We start from the raw sequence: 19582 nt of genomic DNA, 5'->3' as shown, positions 1-19582 counted from the left end.
AAAGACGAGGAGTTTAAAGTGTGAACGACATGGACGTAATTTTTTTGGGGGGGGGGGGGGGGACATGTCCCCCCCACTTTTTTCAAAGTCAAGTTTTGTCCCCTGCACTTTTTACCATCCAAAAACAATATTACGCTATAGTACATTGACCCTGGTTGAGCTCTAGGACCAAGCGGAAAACAACCGTTTGTGTTGAAGCCTGTTTCCCATCAGATACCCCCCCCCCCGTGTCCCCCCCACTTCTAAAGTGAAAATTACGTCCATGGTGAACGATAACAAACCGGAAGCCAGTGCAGTGAGGTCAGAACCGGACTGATGTGGTCCCGTTTCCTGGTCCCAGTCAGGAACCTGGCTGCGCTGTTCTGCACAACCTGTAGGCGACGCAGCGATGACTGAAACAACCCTGCATAGAGAGAGTTGCAGTAATCAAGCCTAGAAATTACAAAAGCATGGAGCTTTTAGTGCATTTATTAACTTTTTGCTTATATTCTCGCTTTCTTCCTCTGCCAGCTTGCCTATGAAGATTAAGCTCAAGTTTGTTTACTGTTTCCTTAAAGAGACCATAAAGATGAAAAATATTCTGTTTATGAAAGAAAACGTGACCTCAACGATGCGCGTGAACGCCCTCGCGGTGCAGCTCGCACCCAGCGCACAGGAGCGAGGCGGATGCGCGTGCACGCGGGTCGGGACGAGGACGCAAGCAAGCTAAACGGGGGAGCTGGAGCAGCGAGCAGGCCTAGATCGTTCACGGCATCAAGCGTCGGTCATTTTGTTCAGGCGGACCTCCGACCGGCAGGGATTAGAAACGTGCCAGATCATATGTGTTTGAACGGGGAAATAAAATTGCAAGATGGTTCGGGAAACCAGACACCTTTGGGTGGGAAATTTACCCGAACATGTTCGCGAGGAGAAGATTGTGGAGCATTTTAAACGGTATGTTACGCAAGAGAAGCTATGTTTGTGAAGCCGCGCGCGTTGGCTGCAGTACTACTGGGAGCCTGCTACCCTGGCTAACCATGCTAACATTAGCATTTTTAAGTTTGACTAACCAAGGGATTTATTGTGTTTGGTATGCTTTTTAAAACACCCGACCAATGCTCTTTAAAACAGAAATCCACAAAACAGAGTCACCTAAACGCAAAGCTCGGTCATTTATTTTCTTCTGCTAACTTTTGCTAACATCAGAAGGCATTTGGCTGGGTTTGCTAGCCACCGAGCTTCCACCCAGCCAACCATTTTGTGGGAAGTCGACAGGTTTTCGTGATCTGTACAGCCAAAAGACAACCGACGTTAATCGAAATGCAAATCAAAATAATTACAAAGCCTTCGCCACAAAATCCGCTGGGAATCTTTGACATGTTCAAGTAAAGTCTCGACTTCGTGCTGTAAATACGAAAACGCAAGAAAACCCAACTCTTAATCGTCAAGTAAAGTGTTAGCTAGTAGAGCAGTTTTCGGACTTTGTTGCGTTAGTGTTTTTGTTGGAAGTTGCGAACCGGGTTGTACTCACAGAAATACTCTTAAAACGAAGGCTAACACGAGACACCCACAGCGGTGTGATGCTGTTAACGTTTTATTTTATGTGCTATCTAATGAAAAGGCCATGTCAGTCGTCAACAACCAACAAGCATTCTGCACGTCATAGCGTTTCAGGACAGGTGTTCGGGTTTAAAAAGTGAACATGTTTATGCATCAATGAAAATTTTGACCGCGTAAATGCTCTCTAAAGCATTCCTAACACATACAATTCAGTATTCATTTGTGGCGTAAAAGTTCATATTATTGTAACATTTTAAATTTTATTTTGAAGCCGCCCGTGCATTATCTATCATATTCTCATGCGTTTAATGGTAATGGATTTAACATGGAAAGAAGTGAGTGCTTGAAGTCTGGTCCCAGCTGGTAAATAAGTAATGTCCTCATTGTTTTCTTTATCATTTCCTCTCAGGTATGGCCGTGTGGAGAGTGTTAAAGTTCTGCGAAAGCGAGGGTCAGAGGGTGGTGTTGCAGCCTTTGTGGATTTTGTGGATATTAAAAGTGCACAGAAGGCTCACAATGCTGTCAACAAGATGGGAGACAGAGACCTTCGGACTGACTACAATGAGCCAGGGTCAGTCCCTAGTGCTGTCCGGGGCCTTGAAGACGGCTCCCCCTCCAGCAGTCGAGACGTTACTGGATTCACTAGGGGAACAGTTGGTCCAGTGTTCGGGCCACCTGTGTCCCTACACACCCGAGAGGGACGTTATGAACGGAGAATAGATGGGTAAGTGGACACGGCGCCCCCTAAAATCCAGGGCATTCTAGGTACCACATCATTTCAAAGCCAAAAACACATAGCGGGGTTATTCATCAGGGATTGGTATCTCTAATAGTTGTAAGAAGGTAATCTAGGGAGTGCTCCACTCTTCATCATTCCTGACTCGCCTTGCCCATGGAGTTTATGTAATTACTACACGGTGTCATTTGCTAAGGTAACTACATTGCGAGGTTTGTACATCTGGTTTGGATATTACATTTATAAGGAATATCGAGATGAATTTTGGGAAACTACCCTGGAGAGCTTTGGATATATATTTTTTACTCAACATGGAATCTTACCCATATTTTTATTTGGAACCATTTGAAGGTGGAAGGAAATCCCATTTATGAAGGATTAATTTTTCTCCTGGAAGAATTGACACCACCACTTAGTTATTTTTGTTTCCTCATAGCAGGATTTGATTTTTTTGACTACTTTTAAGAAAAAAAAAACATTTTTTTAAATGGATACCACCCATTTTGGATTTAAAATTTTGACCAAGCGAGAGGGAAAAACAAAGTCGTTACACAAGAACAAAAGAGTCTGTGCATATGTTTCCAGAACCATTTGGTTACTTTAGATTTAGCTGACAATAAAACATTGAATGTTTGTCTCAAATGTGGAAGCTACGCCTAGAAGACTTCGCAAGAACAATCCATGATCTAAATCCAAAGTTTGTGGAGCTACTTTTGCCTTCTGCAGTTGATTACCACGAAGAAACACGAAGAATGCCGTGTTGGGTGGATCTATGCCATTTAGTGTCTTGTGCTGGATGTAGTGATGACTTCTACAGTGGACAAATGCAGCTGCTGCTTATTTGGATTACCTGGGTGTGGATGTATCTGCTTGGTGTGAAAAAGAAGCCCCATCTACATCAAGCCATACAAAGGACTACGTTTTAATAACCCGGCGAAATGCTGCAAACTAATGGAAGACTTTCAGGAAACACACCAAATGGGATCTGTAAGCATTGGATTTATGTGGTGTCAAGAGTCCAAGGGGATTATTATGATTTCATCAAGTCTTCCAGCATGTGCAAAGCTAGATATCCAGATGTTAACCAATGGAATACTTTTTTTAAATCCTTGATTTACCGTTTTAGTTATTATTATTATTTTTTTTTTTTACCTAATCCTGAACCTTTTGGATGTATTCATTCCTCGTACCGAAAATCACCACTAAGACTCATCCATCTGGATACATATTTTTTTAAACTGGAGTTAAATTTTCTTCTTTTTTTGCCATATGAAGATATTATGTTTCTATGTTTTCCACACCGTTGCTCTGAAATTGGTTAGGAATCTCGTTTCTGAATTTGTTTTTGTTTTGAATTTTTTTCCCCATTCCTTGGCGAGAATTAAACAAAACAGCAAATTGTGGATTTCTACCTCAGCGCTGACGTCGTCCTCTGTGTTTGAAGGAAACATGAATGAAGAGAACCATTTTTAACTAAATCAGATTTTTTTTTTTAATCCCATGTTTTTTTAATTCAAGCTCTCACATTCTCACCACCTAGATTTTATTTGGATTAGTTTTGGTAACTTCTTTTCCAAAAGGTTGGTATTGCTCTGTTCTATGCATATTTTCTTTCTTTCAACTTCCCCAGTGCTTTGTAATAATAGATTTACCCTAACACCAGTGACGCTCAGATGACAAATATCAAGTTTATCAGTTGTACAACTGCAATGAGCTCTTTTTTAACTATCAATGAGTCAGTTATTTCTCCCCCTTATATAAATACTACCTTTGAAATGTAATTGCTTTCTTACAAATTCAGGAGAAGCATTTAATTTTGATATTTGTCATTTGGGTGTGAATACACAAACAGCCAGCTTCTGAAATGAGCTAAGTCGAATTTCCAGAGGAATGCTTGGTTTCTTTATTTTTTTGTTGCAAATGATAGAAGCCGAAATGCAGGAGTTTGTAGTGTCTGCAGTCGACTTGTAGCAGCCTTGTTTCCTGTGATTGTTCGAGTTTTTAGAAAAAGCAGTTGTCAAAAGGTTTTGCTACTCACAAATGATTTTAGAAGTACATTTTGGGCTACCAATCATCCTGTTTTCAGTTGGCATTTTTAAAACTTGCTTGATGAGCTGTTATGCATTGGTTTAGTGTCGGTATGAGTGAGGTTGCTGCTTATGTGTTTATTAGTTGAGATTATGCTTCGTTAGGTTTTAACATAGAAGGTATTTGTTCTGTTGAGCATCCATGGGTTAAAACAAACATGACAGGAAAGCTGTTGTTAATCTTTGAGCGTGTTTTTAGTGGTTTAATGTTGTCGTTTTGACCACGGTTACATTTTTTTTATATTAAAACTGTTGGATGTGAAGCAAAGATTCTGTTGAATGAGAACCGGTAGGACACACAAACCCTGGCTGTGCTGAGTGTAGCCTGGTTAAGCCACTGAATAACCTACGTTATAGCTTTCTGTTCTGTTGTTCCTTTGATGTTTTGTAAATATTGAAGCAAGTTAACTTAAAGAATTGAGTAATCTGACTTTTTAAATCTCTCTACCTTGTTCTTAATTCACAGTAGTTCAGAAAGCCGTGACCGTGCGTATGATCACAGCCCATATGGACATCACGACCGCAGTGGAACGTTCGACAGACAGCGTCACTACAATGCTGAATATTACCGTGACCGCACTGTTTTTACAACTGCTGGCCCAGGGGGCACTGCTATTGGGGGAAGCTTTGAGGCATCAGACCCACATTTTGACTCTAGAATACGAGACCCATTTGCTCTTACAAATTCAACACGACGTGACCTGTACAGAGATGACCGGGGGCGACGTGTTGATCGGACCTATCATCGGAGACGAAGCAGATCATCTCATTCCTCGCAGTCGAGGCATCCTTCGCCTCAAAGGACCACAGGGCAAACGTCCAAAACTCCTCATTCCCCCAAAAGAACCCCCTTGTCTCCAGGGAGAGGCCCGAGATCGCGATCTCGCAGCAGATCTTCAAGCTCGGACTCTGTCAGCAGCACCAGCAGCACAGGCAGCGGCAGGTATGACACTCGGGTTGTCCATGCGTTCAATAATTATGTTCGTCAAACAGATGCGTTGATTTGTGAAGACTTAATTTATAATTGGTTTGATTCACTTTTTGTGTGCATTTATTATATTTTTTTATCATAATAGCGATTCAAACAGCAGCTCCAGTGATGGTTCTCGGGCACGCTCTATTCAATCATCAGCTGCACCTCAGTCGTCTATGGTCCTGGAGTCTGACGAGCCACGTAGGAGCTTTGGGATTAAAGTGCAAAATCTTCCAGTGCGCTCAACAGGTTTGTTGTTTTTTTATGGCCTTTCAGAGGTTCAGGTCAATAATCAACTTGTACTTCTATTAGTCATGATCTCAATTCTGGTTTGTACTTCATCTGCATATGTGTGGTGTTGAAGAATTTAAAGGAAACTGTGCTGACCAATCACAGACTTGCAGGCTTTGTCATTTTTGGCCAACAGCTAAAACGTTGGACATGTCTCTGTCCTGCCCCTGAGCCTTTGTGTCTCTTTGTTACAAAGCAAATAAAAAACACCAATAGACACAAGATGTTATGTAGCTACCACATAAATTGCACCAAAATGTTTCTTGTGTTAAAGTGTGACTGTGATTTTGGGCTCTAAATTTACCAGAGGCCACAGTTCACCTTGATTATTAAAATATAACATTTCTGTATTGTATTAAACCATGTCTGCTGGAAACTATTAGTTTTTAATTTTTAATATTATAAATCTTTATATTCTTAGTGTTTTAAAAAGGTCTAGTGCTTGTTAACTAAAATGTATCTTTAATTGTGCTTTTATTGGAGAACCTGCAGGATTTTCCCCTAAATTTTAGAAGCCCTTTTCTATAATCACTGATGAGAAGTTTTTGGGCCAATACCGATATTCGATATTAATATCACTGTTATGGCCGATAACCGATATTTGCCGATATACTGACATTAATGCTTCTAAAATCATCAGATTTTGTATAGAATGAAAATGATTAAAGCTGAGTTTACGTTATTTTGTACACACACCACACACATTTATACTTCTGAGATGATTACAATCACTGTCACATGACTAAACAAATACCCATCACAAATACCCATCACCCCTCATGCCCAGAAACTGATAAACAAATAGAAACAAAATGGAAAAAGTATCGGTTGTTAATATCGGCCCAGTTTTATTTATCGGACCGATATGTTAAAAATGGCTAACATATGCCGATATATTGTATATCCCTATTTCTTTTTCATTGATATTTTGTGATTGGGGTCAAATGTGTAATTGCAAGTTAAGCATTTCAATCTATATTCCTAAAATGCTCTTTGGTTAATAATTGTTAATGTATGTCGATAAGTTTAAGTAGTTTACTTCCCAGAATATTACATTTTTATCAAGACTTTACTTTTTTTTTTTTTTACTAACTTCCTTTTCCTCTACAGACACTAGTTTAAAAGATGGACTCTTCCATGAATTCAAAAAATATGGAAAAGTGACCTCAGTGCAGATCCACGGCGCATCAGAAGACCGTTATGGTTTGGTGTTCTTCAGACAGCAACAGGACCAGGAGAAAGCTCTCACTGTTTCTAAAGGAAAGCTGTTCTTTGGCATGCTTATTGAGGTCACTGCCTGGAATGGTCCTGGTAAGTGATGTTGGATGAAAAATAGTTCATTCTAATTTCTGTGGCATGCAGATAATTGAACAATAGCAACTTCAAAAACACATAGGGTAACGTAATGTTAATGTGACTAAATGTGAACTGAATGTCAGTAATATTAATTGGCCTATCACTTCCCTCAGAAACTGAGTCTGAAAACGAGTTCAGGCCATTGGATGGGCGCATAGATGAGTTTCACCCAAAGGCTACCAGGACACTTTTTATAGGGAACCTCGAAAAGACTACGAGTTACCAGCAACTGCTTGACATCTTTGAGCGATTTGGAGAAATTGTTGTAAGTTACAACAAGGTTGTGTTCTAGATTGCTCACTTTATAGAGAATGTATTCTGTAACTGTTGTTCCCACCCCCCAGGACATTGACATCAAGAAGGCCAATGGAGTTCCTCAGTATGCCTTTGTTCAATATGCTGATATTGCCAGTGTTTGCAAGGCCATAAAGAAAATGGATGGAGAGTATCTGGGGAATAATAGGCTAAAGGTATTGCGTTCTCCTTTTTGGTATAATGAAATGCCTTTGCATGTTATAAGTCCGATATATACTGTTCAGTCTATATATGATATTGCTGTCTTTCTCCATGAAGCTTGGTTTTGGGAAGAGTATGCCTACAACGTGTGTTTGGATTAACGGTTTAACCCCAAATATTACCGAGCAGTACCTCACAAGGCACTTCTTGCGCTATGGACATGTAGTTAAGGTATCCTGCTATTTTCTTTATGATATTCTGGTCTGGATTTTAGTGTTATCTGTTGTAACGCCATACGTTTGTATTATATTTGTGTTATTTTTCATAGGTTGTGTTTGATCGACTAAAAGGGATGGCCCTCATCTTGTACAACAACACAGAATTTGCTCAAACAGCTGTGAGGGAGACCAAAGGCTGGAAGCTCGGGGGTAATAAAATAAAGGTAAACAAAAATAAAACTAGATGCATTGAAACGTTTTCAGCAGACTTAACATTTTGTAACTGTCCTTTGTAGTTATGTTATTAATTTGTTCATTAAATCACTTGTAATAGGTGGATTTTGCAAGTCAAGAAAGTCAGATGGCATTCTACCGCTCAATGCAGACCTCTGGCCAAGACATTCGAGACTTTTACGAAATTCCACCTGAGCGACGGTAAAATGACCCAAAAATATTTATTAATTTTATAAATTAATATTTTGCTTGCAGGTTTAGCTACATTAAAACTAAAATAATTGCAACCATTGTAATGTTTATAATCAGATTATTTGGTAAAACGTAGAGTTTTTTAAAGTTTATTAAAATCCTGAAATCTCCATTTCTGTCTTGTCATCATTTCAGAGAGGAACGCAGGCCTCCTTATCATGAATTCACCGCAGAGAGAGCTTACTTTGAAAACATCAGAACCCCTGGTCTTTTTCCAGAGGATGCTCGAAGAGACTATGCTGCACGAAGCAGAGAACGCTTTCCTGAACTGGAACATTATCAGGGCGAGCACTTTGAGCCACGTTATCATGAAGACCCAAGGGACTACAGGGATTACAGAGACCCATTCGAGCAGGACATCAGAAAGTACACATATATACAAAGAGAACGAGAAAGAGAGCGGGAGCGTTTTGAAGCTGATCGTAGCAGGTGGAGTCCATCTCATCCTAGGCGAGCCATTACTCCTTCAATATCACCTTCACCTTCTGAACGAGCTCCCAGAGACCCTGAACGGCGGGTTTACAGCCAGTCTTCTGAGAGAAGTGGTAGTGTGAGTTCACTGTCACCGCCACATTTTGACAAATCTGAAAAAGCCCTGCAAGAACATGCGTCAAAGAATGAGAAGACCACTCAACCTGAACGAGTAGCAGGAACCGAAAAGACCAAACGTCCAAGGCGTAAAGAAAAGGCTGACAAAGATAAAGCTGACAAGGGCAAATCAAGGAAAGCAAAGGGTGCGTCCCCATCTAATCTACTACCAGAAACGGAGCCCGAGGGTGGTTTTGATGAAGTGTCTGCAAGAAGAGGATCAGACCAGGATGCTCCAGAGAGACAGAAATGTAAGGGAGAAAGTGACAGTCAAACTGAAAACCAGTTGTCAGTTCCCCATCAAGATTCAGTAAAAATTGAAAGACCCGAATTGAATAAAGGGGATAATTCCGAATTAGATGGGAAAGCTCGACCCAAGAAGCATTCAAAGTCTGATATTGGAAATGATGGGAAGGATTCATCAGTGGATTTAGATCGCCTTGCTGCAAGAAAAAGACGATTTGCCGATACAGGTGGAAAGACTGTGCCAGTAAAGAGAAGCAGGCATGAGGAGGAAGAAAGTGGTCAGTCCTCTGACCTTGGTACCAGTTCTGTTGTTTTGAAAGAAGACACTGACAAACGCAAAGATCAACCAAGAAGAGATGCACGACTCAAAACTGATAAATGCGTCAGTCAAAAGGATGGTCATGAGGACCTTGCTGGACAAAGAGAGAAAGCTGAGGGGTCATTAGACATACAAGACGCAAAACGACATTCAGGAAGCACAACTTCCAGAAGAGTTTCACAGGAAGGAAATTCAGATCAAAGCAGTGTGAGAGAACAAGACCACCACGCTGCAATCAGGCCTAGTCAGAATGCTGAGCCTAACAAAATCAAGAACAAAGAAGATCACATTGATATTGACCTTTCTCAGAGTTGTCGCAAGCAGATGGAACTTAACAGACGTTTACATCTACAGAAACAACGTGAGTCAGACAAATCTGAAAAAGCAGAAAATCTTCTGAGAAATGAAACCGAAGACTTGGAACACCGTAGTTTAGTGCATGAAGTTGGTAAACCACCCGAGGATGTCACAGACAATTTTCCATCTCACAAACAGAAGAAAACAGACCAATTTGACACAGACTCTGGTACAAAGAGAGAGCGCTTCTATAGAAGACAGAGAAGCAAAGATTCTGAGTGGAACAGTACGCCATCTCCAGGTCACCAGCTCTTTTCTCAGCATGCAGATGAAGAATTTCTAGATGCCCCTCAGAGAGAGTTTAGTCGAAATGATGAGAAAATTCCCTCAGATCTTGAGTTGTTTGTAAAAAGAACGCAAAATACACAAGTTAACAAGCCAAACATCCCTTTGAGTAGTGTGGAGGAAGAACAGCAAAAGAGATGGGAGAGCAGAGGCAAACAAGACTTGTTGCCTAATCTGAACTTTTCTAGAAGCATAGGTAAAAACATCCAGAATCGCAAACACATGGAGTATGGCCTGTGGCATGACCTGGAACCCGGGGAATTACGATCCGACTCTGAAGAGGACAGGGAAGTGAAACCATGCTCTCCTGTGCCCTCTACTTCCATGCCTTTTCCTGAAAGGCCTAGACCCGATAGGTTTTCAGACCCCAAGCTAGCAATTCTTGAAAGAAACAAATTTTACTCATTTGCTTTTGACCAGACCATCACTCCTGATACAAAGGCTTTGCTAGAACGAGCGAAATCTCTCTCATCTTCTCGAGAAGACAGTTGGTCATTTTTAGATTTCGATTCTCACTTTGTAAATTTTCGCAACAGGAAAGACACAGAGAAAGTTGAATCAACACCAAGACCTACTCCTTCTTGGTACAGGAAAAAGATACGAAGTGGATCTGAGGACAAACTTGATGACAGGAAAGAAGAGCCTAAGCCAGAGGAGCAGGAGCGCAGAGAACTTTTTGCCTCGCGCTTTCTTCACAGTGCTGTATTCGAGTTGGATTCTAGACGACTTCAACTTCTTGAACGCAAACACAAAGAACTTGAGCAAATGCAAAGCCAACAAGCAAGTCAGCATGGGACAGATGAACTGGATACAGGGCCAGTTGTCCTTTTTTATAGTAGATTTCTGGAGCTTACACAATTACAACAGAAGAGCAAAACCCCTCAAGTGCAAGAAGACAAAGGAGACATAAATACCAGTGAAAGTAAAGAGAAAGCACCTGATCCAGAACAACAAGCTGTACAGTCTCCTGAAACGACCAAACCCACCACAGGGATGGAAGTGAAACCTGTCAATCCAGCTGAAGAAGCTATTCCTGTACAAAAACTCACACCTAATACTGTCGTCAAGTCTGAGAACAAGGATGTGGCTCCATCAGATGAGAAGCCTGTTCCCTTAAATCCAGCTCCTGTTGTACATCAACTTGTGTCTATAGCAAAAGAAGAAATGAAGGAGGAAGTAAAACAAAGGGATGAAGTCACGCCTACGCAACATTCACCAGCTGAGACAATAAAGCCAGAACCTGCACCTTCAGTAACTTCTGAACCTAGCTACTCATTGGATGAATCTAAGCTTTCTTCATACAAAGAGAAACTGGATGTCATTGTTGAGGATGTAAAAGCTCCAGCTAAAGAGCAAGCACGCTGCCCTGACTCTAATGAGGAGTTGGCCAGCAATGTAGAACCAAAACAGGACACTGAGAAAACTCTAGCAGACATATCCACAGCTAGCAGTCCAGTGCACCCTAGTTTTGTTGAAGAGGAAGATGTAATAAAAAAAGAGATGTTTTCCATCCTTGAAACAGCAGTAGAGCCAGAAGAGGAGAACGTTCTCCAAACTAGTAAAGAGCAGAAACCTATTAATGTAACAATTGAAGAGCCAGTCTCTCTGAGGGAAAATAAAATAAAAGAAATTAAAACTAAAAAGAGCAAACAGCCTCCTGCTCAGGCTGCTCCAATACCTGCACCATCTACCACAGTCTCTGAGAAACAAGCAACACGCAAGAGTGAGCGCATTGATAAAGAGAAGCTAAAACGTGGTTCATCTCCAAGAGCTGAAGGAAAGTCCACAGCCAAGTCGCCTATTCATGGGTCAGATCATGATGCCTCAGAGCAGAGTATACCGCTCGGTCGAGCCAGACGAAGAAATGTTAAATCAGTCTATGCCACTCCAGTTGAAGATGACACGCTAGTTCGTTGTGGAAAGGAAATTCCAGAGTCACCACGCACCATTAGAAAACGGGGCACAGAGAAGGATGTAATGCAACAAAGTACAGAACAAGAACCTCCCGTTCCAACTCAGCCAAAACGAGGTCGCCCTCCTAAGAACCGCAAACTAGGAGAAGAAAGTTCAGCTGCTAAAGCAGAAAAAATTAAATCTGCAAACAAAGACACTGATTTGAATGAATCTGAATGTGGTGAACGATTTTCAAGAGTTTCCAAAGGGAAAACATGCCCTCAAGTCACAAAGAGTTCTGTTAATCAGACACCCTCAGCCCCAGGATCTGGGTTAACAAAAAAGGGGGACAAAAATGAGGCAGTTGACGAGACACAAGAAGTTAATTTCACTGATGCAGACAATTTCCATTTAGTAGATTCATCAAATTCAGGCAAAGATTTAGCAGCCAAAAATGACATTGTTACAGAACTAGGCAAAGATAAAGATGTCGGCCATGAGAAAAATTGTGAGGAAAAATCAAATGGAAAAGAGACAGAGTGTGTGGTTGATGAGAAATCCACTCCTGAGAAAGACAAAAGTTCTAGAGGAAAAGTCAAGTTGACCAGAACTCAAAAGTCTCCTGTGCTCAAGAACCTAAAAATTAGCCTAAATGTCACAGAGGTTAAAGATCTTCTTCAACAAGATCTTGGGAATCAAGAAGACACAACCAAAAAGATCAAACCTTGTGACCAGAATGATCCTGCTTCAAAAAACATAAATGCTAACAAAGGATGTACTAATGAAGAAAAAGATTCAAAAGAACATGAAACCTCTAAAAACCTAATTGCACAGGAGCGTGAATTGGAACAAGCGGTGGAGAATATCGCTAAGCTTACTGACCCAACATTTCCTACTGAACCAAATCCACTTGTCCGACCAGCAGAGACAAAAAGTGACGTAGATGAAGAAAAACCTTCTAATCCTGCCAGCGAGACAGAACTAATGGCGGCCATTGACTCAATAACTGCTGAAGATATGAGTGCATCTCTTCCTCAAGCACCTCCAATAAGTGCAAATGTATGTTCAGAACCTGAAATGCAAAACTTTAGTCAGCCCATCAAGTTAGAAGAAGCTGAAACAAATCTTTCTTCCATACAAGAGCCTACCTTTCCTAACACACCCAAAAAGTGCAACAAGGGAAGACCAAAAACACCTAAACGTTCTAAGACCACTAAACAAGTAAGAAAAGATCCAAAAGAAGAACTAAGGGAGGAACCCATAATGGCTTTAGCTGAGAAAACAACTTCAGATGGAAAGATTGAGCCCAAGACACCTCCGTCAGCGGCTGCTGCAGTTATTACTTCTACTGCTTGGAAACCAGAGTCTGAAACTTTAGCCGTAAAGAGTACAGAGTCAACATTATCACTGGAGGAGCAGAAACAACCCTTGAAACCTTTGTATCCTCATGCTAAGAGTCCAATAATCCAAAAGCCCCAGCAGTTGCCACCTGAAACCATCTCCCCTTCTCTGACCTCAAACAAGTTAAATATCAGACCCATTCAAACAAACCGAGCTCCTGTTTCTCCACCAGACTGGGCTCAACAGTCTAAAGATACAAGTGTTTCTTCACATGTCATGTCATTGGCAACCAAAGAAAGCCAGCTACCATCCTCAGACGTGGAGAAGATGGATACTGATCGAGGCACAAGTGACTTGAGACAGATTCTTCAGCACAAAACTGCTTCACTCCAAGCCAGCAATTGTATTCCTAGTAATCTATCAAATCTTCGAGATCAAAACCCACCGGACATCAACACTCCACTTACAACTGTTGTCCCAAATAAGTCACCACACTCTGATGGTAAATTTCAAAGTCATTCATTACTTCCAGTTGTTCGACCACCAGCTTCTTTACCCGTCCCTGAGACTAAATCTGTGATTTCTGTTATTGCGTCTACAGCAACCTCTGTTATAAGTCGTGTTTGTAACCCACCTGAGTCTGAGGAAAAGGCTAACATTAATATCGGAAATCCCTGTATGGAGATGGTTTTACCCAAAACAGCCTATAAGCCAATCAAAGATGAGAGTGGATCATACCACGGACCATCTGATGAAGGGGCAAGTGCTGCACGCTTTATTGTTGAGAGCCCCACTCTCACTGGGACGTGCTCTGGACTGAGAGTAAATACATCTGAAGGAGTGGTAGTGTTGAGCCACTCTGGTCAGAAAACGGAGGGACCACAAAGGATTAGTGCAAAGATTAGTAAAATCCCTCAAGCAACGGTAGGGGACATGGAATCTCAGCAGTTGGTGTCCATGCCTCAGATTAAACAGGACATTTATGGTCATTCTCAGTCAGGACTTCCAAAGGGGTCTTCGTCCCAGGCAGATCATGGACACACAGGCAAACCTCAGTCAGCCACTATTAAACATGAAAGCAGCAGTTTGGAAAAGATGGAATCTGTTTACCCATCTGGACCTCAAGGGGTAGTAAAACGCCTTGGTCAGACTAACCAACAAGTGATGGGTTATCATCAAGAGTACATGCCGTTAAAGCATCCAAAGAAGACCGACAGTGCTGATCCCCATGGTGCGGATGGAGGTAAAACGTCCTGGACCTCAGCTGTAAGTCCTGCCATCAGCCCTCATTTGCCTTCTCCACCTGGGAACCATGTAGGATTTGTCACAGCAGCTGGTGAGAGGGCTTCTTTGCATGTCACTGGAATTAAACAAGAACCACGATCTCCTCGCAAGTCGGGCCACCCACACTCACCATTTACTAAAGTGTCCTCGCCCATAGGGTCCTCGTCACCCAAGGGCATTACTGTGATGCTACCTTCTGCCATGCAACAATATATCACTGGTGTACACCATCCAGAGCAGTCCGTCATTATGCCACCACACAGCGTACCAGGAGGTTTGGGACGGATGTCCCCTCACTGTGTTGCCCAGTCAATTCCAGTGGGACATCTTGTTCAAGATGTTAGGGTTAACACTCCACCTTTGTCGGTGATGAACTATGGGATGCATAGTGAGCCACTTGCGTCTCCTTGGCCAGGTCCAATGCAGCAACGGTCTTCCTCACCCCAGGCTCCTGGCAGAGACAAGGTTGTCAAAGTTAATCCTGGTTCTTTGAGGACTCATGAAGGGGATCAGGAGGAATCCAGACACTTGCACCCAGTAGTGAGACCATCTGCCACCCTGCAGTCAGATCCTCGTGGACCCTTGAGGGGTAATGTCCAGCTGGAAACCTACATGGCTCAGAGAGAAATGCGTATGCTCATGCACCAGCAGGGTGACCGTATGACCACAGACCCTCACTCAGGACATATTCAAGACACTCTACCCCCCTCTTTATCTCCAAGAGCACCCATGTTGGCAAAAGGTGTACCTGAGAAAGATTTAACAAAGTCATTAGAAGCAAAGAGACCTCACTCCCCTCTTCCAAAAGATGGCATGATGGGTGTGAGGCAGTCTGGTCCAGCTATGGCATCCCCCCAGAGAGTTCAGCTAATGCCACCAGGACCTAGTGGAGCATTCCCAGAGTACTCCAATAGATACTCAAACCGCATCCATTCTCAAATGGCAGAACCTTCTGTTGGGCATAACCAGCCGCCAGTGAACGTCACCCCAGCTTTAGTGAGTCTTCTGCTGTTACATTTCAAGTTTAGTGGGAACTAACCCCCAAATTCCACTACCTCCGCTCCGGTCCGCCCCCGCCTTCCGCAGCCGCTCGCTTCCGAACTCAATTTTTACTGGTACCCGCTCTACGGCTCCGCTCCGGTGCGGAGACCTGAGGTGGGCAAACAAGCATGCGCGGGATTTTCGAGATCTTGCGATACAGTCCGAGCAATAAACGCGGAAGTTAGATCCAAACACCCGTTGTGTGGGAGAAGCATCGGCATGAGCTGTTTAATCTGCCCATCATTTGTGTTGAGAGATCAGCAGTGTTTGGATCAACAAAGTGTGACTACTTTGATAGTGGAAACTGTATTCATGGCTTATTTTTGTGCATTTAAACTTCAGCCACCATTGATAGTTGTTAAAAGTTGTTAAACCTGTGCATATGAAACAAAAAACGCCTTTTGTTTATCGATTTATTGTGAAAAACGGAAGTTGTGCTTGTTCCTTTTCCTGTTGGGCGGTTGTGATTTCTGTCCATTTACTGCGGAGGTGCTCCGGCATCCGGCAAAAATAGGATCGATTCTATTTTTGCCGGACGCCGGAACAGAGGGCGGCGCACTGCCGGAGCACGGCCGCAGTAGTGGAATTGCTCTGATTGACTACAACGGGACCGATTTTGCTCCGGCGTTCGTGTCAGAGCGGAGCGGAGGTAGTGGAATTTGGGCATAACAGATACAACTAGCTTTGAAAAGTCAATTGCTAAAAGGAAATCTGATATTTTGTTTAAGCCATTATAGACTGTAGAAGTACATTCTACATATTTTTATTGTCAGATCAGAACTTTTATCTCACACCCCATCTGCTGTATTAAAGTATGGTACTTTTAACTTGAATAGTCCTTTCCCACCTGGTCGTTGTGTTCTTATTGTGTAAATGAGCGTGGGTATTTGTGTCTCGCTGCAGGGTGGAGACCTCCAGACAAAACCAGATGGCAAGATGGCGCAACCTGTTAATATGCTGCAGTTGCTCACAGTAAGAAATAACTCTTCACAGCAGTGTAGAGGTTCAGACTTGTTGATCTGAACAAGAGCTGTCTTTGTTTGACACATTTGGTTTTTTCCTTCCCGATACAGAAATACCCTATTGTGTGGCAAGGCCTTCTGGCGCTAAAGAATGACACAGCTGCAGTCCAGTTACATTTTGTCTGTGGAAACAAAGCTCTGGCTCATCGATCGCTGCCTCTGCAAGAAGGAGGCGCTCTGCTTAGGATTGTCCAAAGAATGAGACTGGAAGCTTCACAGCTGGAGAGTGTAGCCAGAAGAATGACGGTGCGTTTCTTTACTCTCGACTTTAAGTGATTTTTACTGTATTGGTTCGATTCAGTTTTAAAGTTATTTAACCTTTTTTTCCTCAGGGTGACAGTGATTACTGTCTTCTCCTGGCATTGCCATGTGGGCGCGATCAGGACGACGTTATAAACCAGACTCAAGCTCTCAAAGCTGCATTTATTAGCTACTTGCAGACGAAGCTGGCAGCTGGTATCATCAATATTCCCAATCCAGGTTCCAATCAGGTGGGACACACACCTGTTAAGGTTTAATTGTTTGAAATTAATATCTGCTGTTTTTTATTTTAATTTTTTTTTAAATGTACAAGGCAAAACTCAGTTTATTATTATTTTTTAACGTCAAAAGCACAGATTTTATAATTTATTGTTTGGTTTATAGTCCTGAGTAATTCGTCACATTTACTCATTTGGTAAATGAGCCGTAGCTTCCACACTACATTTATCGTCATCACTTGTGTCTGAACTGTGTGTTCAACGGTAAAGCTGGGATGGGTCTGGACCTTCTGACACTAAGCCAAAGAGATTAGCATCGGATCCATTCTGCTCCGCCTTCCCCAGCCTGGCTGCATTCGTTCCACGCACATGGGCGGTCTGTGATGTCATGAACGCATATCCGAGCACGTGGTCAGAAAAAAAGAGCGCGGTGTCTTCATTGTTAACTCATTCGCTGCCCGCCATTTCCTGATCGCTAAAGCCCTTCGCTGCCAGTGTTTCTCACCGTTTTTACTGTTTTTTTTTTTAAGAGTCACAGAACATTGCGCACTAGGATGATGTCAACGCCAAAACAACCAAAACAAAGCAGAGACTCACCTCTTACATCAGGAAGAATCCACGTGCTTCAAGCTTTTTCCGTTCTTTCATAATCCGTTGTTGAATTGTGATCGGCAGAAGCTTTTCCGGTTCGCGCCTCACTTTTTTTGCAGCAGCGGCACAAAATGATCTCCTAACACATGGATTTTCTGCTTCCTGATCACGTGACGTGTGACATATGCGGATGAAGATCGGCTTTAGAGCTGAGGTGTTGGTTCTCACGGTGCGGGGGCTCGTACCGACACCCACACAGTAAAAAAATGCAAATGACAACTTTAGTCGTCAATGGCAGTGAATGAGTTAAACAAACGCGGCCTGAGCAGTTTTGCTTTTGGAGACTGACTCTGATTTTGCATCCTGCTTTGGTGTGTGTGCGTGCGTGTGCGTGTGTGTGCGCCTGCCTCCTCACATTAGTGAGAGGAGACAGAGAAAAACGGCTTCAGTCAGAGGCTTGTTAACTCCACAGCATCCAGAACGATGAATTGCGCATGCGGGAGGCTCCCGCAGACTGATTCTGCCAATCGAAGGCTCCCCTTAATAGCACGCATTGGGGGTGTGTCAGCCCTGCTCGTCTCCAGGCAGACCACCTCGAAGAGGGCTGAAAAGACAACCGGTTGTGCACGAGAAAATCCAAGAGAACACTACCAACCCAGTCCAGGCGGAGTGGAGCCGATGCTAGCGTGAAAGGGCCATAAGATGCAGATCTTTGTTGAAATGGTCTTATTTGCCTTGAATTTACAGCATCAGATTAAATGTAGATTAGCATTTCTGAGACCTGATGGACTAATAATCCTTACTCTCTTGATGCATTTCCTTATAGCTTATATGTGTAGACTAAGCCAGAAAATCTGGCACAGATTTACTTACTAAACAATAGTAGTAACTGACTACTTGTTTTTTTTTTTTTGTTTCCAGCCTGCTTATGTGCTTCAGATTTTTCCACCCTGCGAGTTCTCAGAGAGCCACTTGTCACAGCTCGCCCCCGACCTTTTGGACAGGATCTCCAGCATCTCACCACATCTCATGATTGTCATCACCTCTGTGTAAACATCTCTGCTGAGACCCATCCCATCATTGGATTTTCTCACTACGAGCCTCAGGAAACCAGAGGAAATCAATCTATATATATATATATATATATATATATATATATATATATATATACTTGTTTTCCTGGATTCAATAGGAAATGTAAAGGATGTACATTACAAACATTTTTTTTATATCAGTCTTTTTTTTTTTCTTTCGTCACTCCTGTCTGGTATTTTTGTCCTTCTCCAATGAACTCAGGGATGGAACAAACCAGAATGAGTCTTACTTGACCATTTCTCTGCTGTATTTCTATTTATTAAAGTTTTATTCAAATTTTTGGAGATGCTTTGGAAAAAAAAATCTGAATGTGGAAACAAAAAAATTGTGACTTATCTGGGTGGCCTGTTAATTTTTTTTGTGTCTTTTATTTTTATTTTATTTTTTTCATGGGAAGATCATAGAAACTACAAAGACATTTCAATCTGTATTTTTAAATAATTATGTACAGACTTCCTCACTCGGATGTCCTTTGTGGAAGGATTGTAAATCTATGAAGACCCTTTTGAGAACCATATTCATGTAACAGCTCCTTTAACTCCACCATCTCGGCTCATTTTCTGACACTACTGAAGCAGTCACACGTGCATCGATCAAGCCTCAGTACGACGTGGGAGTTTTTGAGTACAGGACTTTGTAAATATTTTAAATATTTAAACATGAGAGAAACTTGGGCAGTTTAACAGACACTTAAGTCTGGGACAAACCAGAACACAAAGTGAAAACTTCAGATGGCTCCTACGTTTTTGGATGTAAATACTTGTAACACAAGAAGTTCTGCTGATGGCACTTCATATTTTGTAATTCGAATAAAAGAAAATCCTTTACTTTGGCTGACTCTTTCCTCCAGGTTTAACTTGACTTTGTACAATGGTCAGATTTTAAATTAATCAACATCT

General features: G+C 42.1%; 1 protein-coding gene across 2 annotated transcripts; it reads left to right on the top strand.

The window, feature by feature from the left end:
- Positions 1–470: 470 nt before the first annotated feature.
- si:ch1073-335m2.2 (msx2-interacting protein) lies at positions 471–19510 on the top strand. 2 transcript variants are annotated; one of them, XM_054748887.2, is made up of 15 exons: positions 471–933; positions 1949–2263; positions 4832–5305; positions 5439–5584; positions 6737–6937; positions 7096–7247; positions 7327–7452; positions 7556–7669; positions 7767–7880; positions 7991–8091; positions 8278–15451; positions 16400–16468; positions 16570–16764; positions 16851–17009; positions 18510–19510. In XM_054748887.2, exons 1-15 carry the CDS (start codon positions 851–853, stop codon positions 18639–18641), a joined length of 9555 nt encoding a protein of 3184 aa, XP_054604862.2. In that variant the 5' UTR covers positions 471–850; the 3' UTR covers positions 18642–19510. The 2 variants fall into 2 exon arrangements, with proteins under 2 accessions (XP_054604862.2, XP_015829897.3); XM_015974411.3 differs by having other exon boundaries at positions 4829–5305.
- The last annotated feature ends 72 nt before the right edge of the window (positions 19511–19582 follow it).

This window comes from Nothobranchius furzeri, chromosome 3 (genome assembly GCF_043380555.1).
Source record: "Nothobranchius furzeri strain GRZ-AD chromosome 3, NfurGRZ-RIMD1, whole genome shotgun sequence".
Lineage (NCBI taxonomy): Eukaryota > Metazoa > Chordata > Actinopteri > Cyprinodontiformes > Nothobranchiidae > Nothobranchius > Nothobranchius furzeri.
This window is presented reverse-complemented; position numbering and strand designations above follow the sequence as displayed.